Here is a 10,230-nt window from a genome sequence, read left to right as displayed (position 1 = left end):
AATTTTATCAAAATTAATATGAATTTCAATAGTATTCATATTGATATTATTAATATTAATATTGATATGAATAATATTATTTATATTAATATAATTAACATTAATATTAATATTAATAATATTAATATTATCAATATTAATAATAATATTTTTTTCGATATCATTAGTATTAATATCAATATTAATATTATTAATATTAATATTAATATTAATATTAATGTTACTAATATTAATATTATTATTATTAATATCTATATTATTAATATTGATATTGATATTAAAATCATTAATAATAATATTGATATTATTGATATTAATGATTTTATTATTATTATTATTATTATTTTTAAATATTATTATTATTATTATTATTATTATTATTATTATTATTATTATTATTATAATAATATTATCTTTATTATTATAATTGTTATTTTGGCGTAGGAAAAATCTGTTTTGCGTTAGATAGCCATGTTATCTTGATGGGTCAACTCTCTACTGTATTATATTTCTGCAATTGATATTACAAGAGAAATACCGTCAGGTATAACGGGCTTCCAACCGCTGGAAACAACTATCCGAAGATATTGTGTATAATCAGAGACGTATCCTAAGATAACCATAGATATCTGCACCCCAAACAGACCTTACCCAGTCTAATCCACTAAGGGGTAAGTATAAGTAAGGTGCCATTACACATCCTATCACCTTTCAATGCTCCTATACGATCCTGCTTTCCATTCCACATTGCAGCTGAGCTACTGTTAAATAGAAGCCTCCAACGAGCAGAGGGGTGGGGTAAAGTAGGATGTAACGGGTGGGCCATCAGGACGACATGGTTATATCACCCAAAAATAGATTTTTCCTACGTCAAAATCCCTTCTTAGGGCTCGAGCCGTGTCATCCTGATAGAAGTGGTGTACCAGAGAATTATTTATATTCGGTGTGAGGCTTTTCCATGGAGAAAAACTGACATTAATAGGTGCTCACCACTTATATGATGAAGTATAATTATAAATTTCTATCTTAAAAAAGAATCCAAAATGATCTTGATTTCGTAAATATGATAGTGTTCTAAAGGGAAAGATCTGTGACCCGCTATCAACCATCCCTTTGGTGAAGAACACTCCCTTTGATAGTTGTGAAGAACACATATTACCAATATCATGAGCGTAGTGAGTAATCATTATCATAAAAGAATAAATACTCATCTTTAAATAGATTTTTAATGTACATGTTGGTAGAAATTCACCATAGTATGCTAAGTTTAATTCTACTACCAGGAATTGTCTAGCAATAAAAAGCCTCAAACAGTGTACAATTTTTATTAAACCATATATTTGAGCATAATTTAATACAATTTATGTGAACCGCATTATGATCTACCAATGTACCACAAAATATATCCCCGATAAAATTCTTTACCTAAGTAATCGTGAGGGGAGACAATTTGATATATCCTAGAACCCCTTATGAAGGAGATCTTATGATAACAAATTTAGCCGTATATGGTTAAATGCAAAATACAGTGCCATACCCAACCAAAGAAACAGAATTATTTTAAACTCAGCTCTAAAATAGTAATAGTATGCTCATGTAGGTACACCTATGAAATTTAGAGAAACTAAATTGAATCCTGAAATTTAAAATTTTGATATTGTTTAATGTAGATCATGAAGCAAAAACCGACAGTTTACTTATTAAAGAAAATAAGCTGGAAGAATGCCCAAGGACGCACTTGAGGGCTACGTCGTTGCAGCAGGTTTTATAACACAACCTGCTGCCACCACAAAATGACGAACTTTGTCCAATTGCTTCATATACTGTAATGCTTGAAGAACACCCTAGCGGACTTCCAACTAGTATAAGCTTGTAAACCTTCGAATGACATACACTGAAAGAAGTTCAGAGATGATGCCACTTTCCTAGGTTCATGACCCAACGGCATGCTAGCTGGGTCTGCTCTTCTAATAAAATAAGCCAATTTGGCTCTCATTTGTTTCGAAGACAACTCTAATCCAACCGTATCACCTCTAAATAATTGACCCTTTTTTAAAGTCTTTGTCCTATCAAGATGTCTTTAAACACTGTACTTGACACAGGGTGAGGTCGCTTTCGAGATAAACTATTTTCCATGGTCCCCAACTTTTAGATGCTAGCTCATTCTTAGCCAAAAAGGTAGGATCAGGGTATAAATTAACTTCACCATTGTCTATAAATTCTATGTGAGCTTCATCTCTAGAGAGAGCCACAATTTCACTAATCCGAGCACCAGAAGCCATAGTGATTAGGAAAATTACTTTTTGAGATAAATCTCGTAAAGATGCTATTTGATTGTCAATTTCCGAAGCCAGTTGTAAATCTTCATCCAATGACCAGGAGATCGACCTCAGTGGAACTGCTGGTCTCAACCTGGCGCAAGCTTTCGAAACCTTGTTGAAGAGGTCCGAGTGGAAATCTATGTCAAAAGCATATAAAATGAGTCTAGTTAGGGCCGACTTGTACGACGAAATCGTGGAGGATGCTAAACCTTTCGCATGTAAGTCAATCAGGAATCCTAAACAAAAATCCATAGAGGTAGAAGGTGGATTTTTTATCTTTCACATATCGAACCCATTTCTTCAACAAAGTTTCCTACTGATTCAAAGTAGTGGAAGTTTTATCATTTTCCGCAAATGCTAATTTGTCCCGTTGAATTTTGAATCTTTTTTCCAGGGCTAATGCGAAAAAATCATGAGATGAAGGGCTTTTGCTTTCCAAGATGAAGAGAAGAGTCTTCCTCTGTACTTCTTAAGACAGACTCGGGCTAGGTTCATCTCTGTCCCCAAAGGATATCAGTTGCTCTTCGGCCATAGAGGAGCAACCAGGGCTGCTGTCCCCCTGAATGATCGAAGGTTGTCCAACACCTTCAAGAGAAGATTGAAGGATGGGAATACATAAATCTTTTCCCACTGATTCCAATCCATGTTTAACGTGCCCATGCCTATCGCCTCTAGATCCACATTTGGTGCCACATAGTTGGGAAGTTTCTTGTTGAGACTCGTTGCAAACAGGTCCACTTGAAGACCCAGGACTAACCCCTGTACGAAAGAGAATGATTTTTCGTCTAGAGACCATTCTGTCTCTAGCGGATGTGTTCGAGATAGACAGTCTGCCATCACATTCCAAATTCCGTGAAGATGCCACCTCTTCCTCTGAGCCAATGAAAAAATGGCGATCATTACATGGTTTATTTGAGGAGATCTTGACCTGCGCCTGTTGATGCAATGAACTATTTGTGGTAATATATGTTCAATGTAGTTTTACATCTATGCTCTCATGTACGTTGTGTTTCTCTGCTTGCATTTACCAGCTTATTATGTTGCTATTTGTGTGTCTTCTCGCATATTATTGCTTGTGGATGTCCCTGTGTTGTCTGGCCCTTACTTTGCTGTATTTGTTTGTTATTGTGCATGTAAAGTAGTGCGTGTTGTAATAGTGGCTGTTTCTATTGTTTCAGGAGGTGACTCCAGTTTTTGTGTGCAATAAAACCTATGACAGGTTTTTCATCTTTTACAACAATTTATTGCTCACAAACAAAAATTTGAGAAGCCATGGAACGGTTTCTACGTCCAGAACGCTTCTAGGCTGACCCGGATTCTGCCACTGCTGCTAAGGAGTGGACACACTGGCTGAGGACATTCAACAACTTCTATCAAGCAGTACAGGAGACATCTCCCAGTGCAGACAAACTAATCCTACTCACCAACTACGTTGCTCCTCGAGTGTACGACTACATAGCAGACTGTGACACTTATGATAAGGCTGAGAAAGCACTGACATCACTGTATGTAAAACCTAGAAATGAGGTATTTGCTAGGCATGTCCTGGCCACACGTAGGCAGGGGTCAGGTGAGTCTCTAGACCAGTTCCTCCAAGCTCTGAAGCTCCTAGCAAAAGACTGTCAGTTCAAAGCAGTGTCGGCAGAGCAGGCGTGTGATAACTATGTTAGAGATGCATTCATCAATGGACTTTCTTCTGGTGCCATTCGTCAAAGACTACTCGAAAATATAACTCTTAACTTGCAAACTGCTTATGAACAGGCACGCACTTTAGAGATGGCTCAGAAACATTCTGCTTCTTATACTACTGTTGAGCCAATTACTGCTGCTGTACCTCAGCCACAAAGTCAGTCAGGTGATTCAGAGTGTTTAGAAAGTAGTGATGAAACTGCTCATCTTGCCGCCACTACTGGCGCCAATCAGTGTTTTTTCTGTGGTTTGAAACGGCACCCTCGGTTCAAATGTCCTGCTAGGGAAGCTTTATGTCTAAAGTGTAAGAAACAAGGACATTATGCAAAAGTGTGTAGGTCAGGGAAACCGGTAGGGGATACCTCTGATGGTAAAACTAAATATTCGGCAGCAACAATGGCTACTGTGTCTGGGGCTGCGCCTAGTAGTCTTAGTAAATCTTTGAGTTGTTTGAAAGTTAATGGTCTCCCTGTTAATGCACTTATTGATACAGGAAGCTCGGAAAATTTTGTGAGTCAGAAGATTGCTAAAGAAAACAACCTAATCATACTTCCTGACGACGGGTACGTCTCCATGGCTGATGCCTCTCTCTCGTCCAAAGTCTTAGGTCTTTGTTGTGTGGATGTGGAGCTGCAAGGACAAATTTTTCCTAGTGTAAAACTCAAAGTGCTGCCAGCCCTGTGTAGTGATGTAATTTTGGGGCATGAATTCTTGAAGAATCATTCTGCTCTAGAAATGGCTTTTGGAGGAGCACACCCACCACTCAAGATATGTGGGCTGGTAGCAGTGAAGTAGGTTGCGCCCGCACTCTTCAGCAATCTGACAGCAGACTGCAGACCCATTGCTGCAAAGTTGAGACATTACTCTCAGGCTGATAAGGAATTTGTCAAAACTGAAATTGGTAGAATGCTACAAGAAGGAATAATAAGACCCAGCCAGTCTCCATGGAGGGCCCAGGTGCTAATCACTGCAGGGCAAAATCACAGGAACAGAATGGTGATTGATTATTCACAAACTATAAACAGATTTACTGAGCTGGATGCTTAGCCTTTGCCTCGGATCGATGAAACAGTGAACAATGTCTCAAGATTTAAAGTGGTTAGCACCTTGGACCTGAAGAGCGCCTACCACCAAGTGCCAATAAGAGAAGACGAAAAGTTGTACACTGCTTTTGAGGCGAGTGGAAAGCTGTATGAGTTCAATCGAATCCCATTTGGTGTGAAGAACGGAGTGGCCACTTTCCAACGAGTTGTGGATCAGATCCTTGCAAAAGAAAAGGTGGAAGGGGCATTTGCTTATGTGGACAATGTGACTGTATGTGGAGAGACGGAAGAGGAGCATGACAAAAACCTAAATCATTTCTTGAAAGTGGCGAGGGATTACAACCTCACATTTAATCATGACAAGTGTGATTTCAGGACACAGTCTATAAACCTTCTGGGATACTCTATAAAGGACGGAGAGATCAGACCTGATCCAGAACGCCTGCAGCCTCTCTTGAGTCTACCCCTTCCCAAGGATACTGCCTCTCTTTGGAGAATGTTGGGGTTGCTTGCTCAATACTCATGATGGATACCCAACTTCTCTGAGAAAGTCCGGCCTCTTTCACACTCCACGAGATTCCCATTGCCTTTTGAAGCTTCTCTGACTTTTGAGAAATTGAAGAATGAAATTGCGAAGTCCGTGGTGCAAGCCATTGATCCTACATCCCCTTTCACAGTCGAAACAGATGCCTCAGACCATGCCATTGCCGCTACTCTCACTCAGAATGGAAGTCCTGTAGCGTTCTTCTCTCGCACTCTCTCTGACAGTGAACAAAGGCATTCTTCAGTAGAGAAAGAAGCTTATGCCATAGTTGAGGCCCTCAGAAAGTGGAAGCATTACCTAATTGGTCATCACTTTAAGCTGATTACTGACCAGCGAAGTGTAACATTCATGTTCGACATAAGATCTTCAAGCAAAATCAAGAACGACAAGATAGCCAGGTGGCGCATTGAACTGTCATGCTACCACTACGATATAGTATATCGTCAGGTACGGAAAATATTCCTGCAGATGCTCTCTCGCGTGTCTGTGGTGCTGTAGCTACAGACAAACTCAAACAACTTCATGAAAGTCTATGTCATCCTGGAGTGTCAAGGATGGTGCATTTCATCCGAGTTCGGAACCTGGCTTATTCTGTTGAGGATGTAAAGAAGGTTACTGCTTCTTGTCCAATCTGCTCTACTGTCAAACCTCAGTTCTATAAGCCTGATGATGGCCATCTGGTGAAAGCTACTCAGCCATACGAGAGATTGAACTTGGATTTTAAGGGGCCCCTTCCGTCACAGTCGAAAAACAGATACTTGCTCACAGTCATTGACGAATTCTCACGGTTCCCTTTTGCGTTCCCTTGTTCAGACATGACTGCTGGTGCTATCATCGGGTGTTTGGTACAACTGTTTGCACTATTCGGACAGGGGAGCCTCTTTCATGTCAGAAGAACTGAAGAAATTCTTACTAGAGAAAGGAGTGGCTACCAGTCGCACTACGCCCTACAACCCAAGGGGCAATGGCCAGGTGGAGAGGTACAATGGAATCATATGGAAAACCATTCGGTTAGCTCTCAGAACAAGGAATCTTGATGTCTCGAAATGGGAAGTTGTCCTCCCAGATGCACTTCACTCTATCCGTTCCCTGCTATGTACGTCAACTAATTGTACACCACACGAGCGTTTCCTAAAGCATCCTCGGAAGTCCACGTCAGGTCGTACGTTGCCTACCTGGCTCATCACCAAAGGTCCCGCTCTATTAAGACGGCAAGTACGGCACAGCAAGAATGACCCTCTAGTACAGTGGTTCCCAAACTGGGGGGCGCGCCCCACGGGGGTGGCGTGAGGACGATACAAGGGGGGCGTGAAGTCAACTGGTCGAAATTACATGTTTAATAGAATAATAAAATCATTAAAAGATCAAATATCTGTCATTACATACATGCAAAGTATAATTATAGCAGTCACTCCAACCCGTTTTCTATCAAGCTAGTTCTCTTTACACGTTCTGGACACGTCACTTATACCAGCCAACAAGACCACTGAGGGACTCGTCACAAACTCCCAATACTCCATCCCGTCAACCCGAGCACATATTCCCCTTGTCCATGGTAGGGATTTATTTCACTCTTCAATCCATATGTGATTATGGAGTGTTATTGTGATTTCATATGTGATATTACAATGGCTGTTCTGCTACATATAATTATGTCAACGTTTTCAGCACGTTATTACATCATATCTGAAATGTTTATTTGTGTGTATCAATGGTTGTTGTCAGTTGCGTATCGATAGTTGTTGTAGCATTGGTCAACTGAAATTGCATGTGTTTTTATGTGTAGTATATGATATGGTGAACGGGGACGATGTGGGCATGTGTGAGTGACATTGTAACCTTGACGATTTGCAATGGTAGAATGATGCAATATGGAATGTCTTGTTGATTGTGTGAAATACTCGTTGTGATCGAAAGCGTGAAAGGTGAATAATACGCTGTGAGTTTTGTATGCTAGTTTGAGATATCTCCCCATGTACCCAAAAGTAGGTGAAGAAGCGCTTCGTGTGATTCTTCCCTTTTCTTCTACTTATCTTTGTGAAGCAGGATTTTCAGCTCTTGTTGTTCTGAAAACAAAACAGCGCAACCGACTTGATGTAGAAAATGACTTACATTGTGTGCTATCATCCTTCAATCCTAGAATTTCTGATCTTGTGAGGAAGAAGCAGCAACATCCATCTCACTAAATTTTACCAGAAATTGTGCCTTAATCTCATAAGTATTTCCAAATATTATATGCCATGTTTTCAAATTATCTATTCTTAAAATTCCAACTCAATTTTGCCAATTTGCTAATGTTCAATCTTTTTTTCGCTCACTTTGAACCGAATGTTTCGTTTTTAGTTACTGGAATGTACTATTATTTGTTTGAGTGGCTTTCATTATCAAAATGTAATACAAACATCAATCTGTTTTCCTGTACAATGCTAAAAAATAAATGTAAGAATCATTTCATATAAAAAAAAGCGAGGTGTGGGGGCGTACGGGTCTACTGGAAGCAAAAAGGGGGTGTCAGGTAAGATAGTTTGGGAACCACTGCTCTAGTAGATGAAGTAGAAATAGTAGAAGCTAATCCTGAATATGCTCATGTCAAGTTTCCTGATGGTAGAGAGTCCACTGTGTCTTTAAGGCATCTAGCACCTTTAAGTGGTGATGATAGTAGCAGCGTGGAGGCCACCAGACCTTCACTGCCGCAATCTCTAGAGTCTCTATGTATATCAAAATCTAAGGTGCGCTGTCCAGATGCTAGAGCAAGCTCGGAACCTGCTCTTCAAGAAGTCAATCATGACGCTACACCCGGGAAAAGTGCTGTTCAAGAGCTTCCTTCTGCGTCTGGTCAAGGCACTACACCTGTACCACTCCGGAGGTCCGAAAGGACACGGCGGGCTCCTAAGTATTTTGATGATTGTGCTGCTTGAATTTCATAGGTGGGGAGAATATGGTGATATATGTTCAATGTAGTTTTACATCTATGCTCTCATGTATGTTGTGTTTCTCTGCTTGCATTTACCAGCTTATTATGTTGCTATTTGTGTGTCTTCGCGCATATTATTGCTTGTGGATGTCCCTGTGTTGTCTGGCCCTTACTTTGATGTATTTGTTTGTTATTGTGCATGTAAAGAAGTGCGTGTTGTAATAGTGGCTGTTTCTATTGTTTCAGGAGATGACTCCAGTTTGTGTGTGCAATAAAACCTATGACAGGTTTTTCATCTTTTACAACACTATTACTTTGCTGTCTAATACTAGACGATTGTAAATGTTGTTCTTCAATTGTAGCCTTTACAGGGACTGCCATGGCCTCCAGAATCTTTATGTGGAATTGCTTGAATCTCTGGGACCAACGACCTTGCACTTTCTTGAGTGGAGTGTAACACCCCCCTCCCACCCCCAACCGTCTAGTGAAGCGTTTGTATGAAGAATCACTGTAGGAGGAGGAAAGTGCAACGGATCCGTCTTGGAAAGACTTCTGGCATCTGACCACTGACGGAGTTGCCGTCGAAGCAACTCCGGGTTCATCTTCTGATGATTGCAGAGAGCTGTGGAAGCTCTCTTCTTCCAAACCCTGCTTGCATCCTTGAGTCTGATTTTGAGGAGAGAGAGTTATGGAAACGTACTGAGGTGAGCCCAGAACCCTTTCCTGACAACGTCTGGTGGTCTTTCTCGACTTGTTGAAAGACCAAACTGACTGGGCTATTTCCTTTCTCTTGGCAGAAGGAATGGAGAGAGTATGAGTCTTTAGATTCCAACGAATCCCTAACCACTGGAACACCTGAGCCGGGTTCAGTCTTGACTTTTTGAAGTTTATTTGGAATCCTAGATATTGGAGGAATCTTACCACGTGATATGTTGCTTCCGTGCATTCCCTTGCTGAGGGAGCCCAGTCGTCTAGGTATGCTGCTACTTGAAGGCCTCTTTCCCTTGATTGTTGAACGACTTCGTCTATAGCCTCCTTGAAAATCCTCAGAGCTATGTTGAGCCCGAATGGCATAGCTCTGAATACATAAGCCTTTCTCTCCAGTCTGAAACCAAGGTAGGGGGAGAAGTGTGGACCTATCGGTAAATCCCAATAAGCATCGGTAAGATATATAGAGACGGCATAAGCCCCCCGGTGTAGTAAGGTCCGTATCTGCTAAATAGTCAGCATCCGGAACTTATCGCTCTGAACGAACAGGTTTAGATGGGACAAGTCGAGAGTAGTTTGAGGAATAATCGAATCTTTCTTTGGCACGCAGAATAGACGACCTTGAAACTTCATAGATTTCGTGCAATGGATAGCTCTCTTCTTTAATAGGTCCTGCACATATTGTTCCAGATGTGGTGTTGATTTCGGGAAAAATCTCTTGATCCTCGGGGGTTGTCTCTTCCATTTCCAGCCTAGACTGCTGGAAATCATACTCTGTGCCCAAGGACTGAACACCCACCTATCTTTAAACAATTTCAGTCTTCCCCCTACTGGAGTATCCTCATTGTTTTGGTTGAGGATGTGTGCCCCTATTTCCCCTGTTACTTCGGAGACCCCGACTCCTTGGCCTAGGTCCTCTGTCAGGCCAGCCTCTACCACCTCTTTCAGTCTTGAGGGAACGAAAGGACAAGGTCCCTTGTTCAAATCCAGGATTGAATGCTGGAGACTGTG

General features: G+C 40.8%; 1 protein-coding gene across 1 annotated transcript; it reads left to right on the top strand.

Moving 5' to 3' along the window:
* Positions 1–2,074: 2,074 nt before the first annotated feature.
* Positions 2,075–8,515, top strand: LOC137645398 (uncharacterized). The gene is made up of 5 exons (XM_068378202.1): positions 2,075–2,103; positions 2,355–2,539; positions 3,703–4,801; positions 5,099–5,551; positions 8,206–8,515. Exons 1-5 carry the CDS (start codon positions 2,075–2,077, stop codon positions 8,513–8,515), a joined length of 2,076 nt encoding a protein of 691 aa, XP_068234303.1.
* Positions 8,516–10,230: the final 1,715 nt, after the last annotated feature.

This window comes from Palaemon carinicauda, chromosome 8 (genome assembly GCF_036898095.1).
Source record: "Palaemon carinicauda isolate YSFRI2023 chromosome 8, ASM3689809v2, whole genome shotgun sequence".
In the NCBI taxonomy this organism is placed as follows: Eukaryota; Metazoa; Arthropoda; class Malacostraca; order Decapoda; family Palaemonidae; genus Palaemon; species Palaemon carinicauda.
The sequence above is the reverse complement of the archived record's forward strand: the minus strand, read 5'-3'. Positions and strand labels throughout refer to the sequence as shown.

What these genes read in the sequence shown, in the direction of transcription:
- LOC137645398 (XM_068378202.1), top strand. Translation starts at nt 2,075, where the DNA reads ATGTCTTTAAACACTGTACTTGACACAGG. An exon ending in AACACTGTACTTGACACAGG is followed by an intron (nt 2,104 to 2,354) that starts GTGAGGTCGCTT and finishes TTCCGAAGCCAG; the next exon opens with TTGTAAATCTTCATCCAATG. An exon ending in GGATGCTAAACCTTTCGCAT is followed by an intron (nt 2,540 to 3,702) that starts GTAAGTCAATCA and finishes TCTATCAAGCAG; the next exon opens with TACAGGAGACATCTCCCAGT.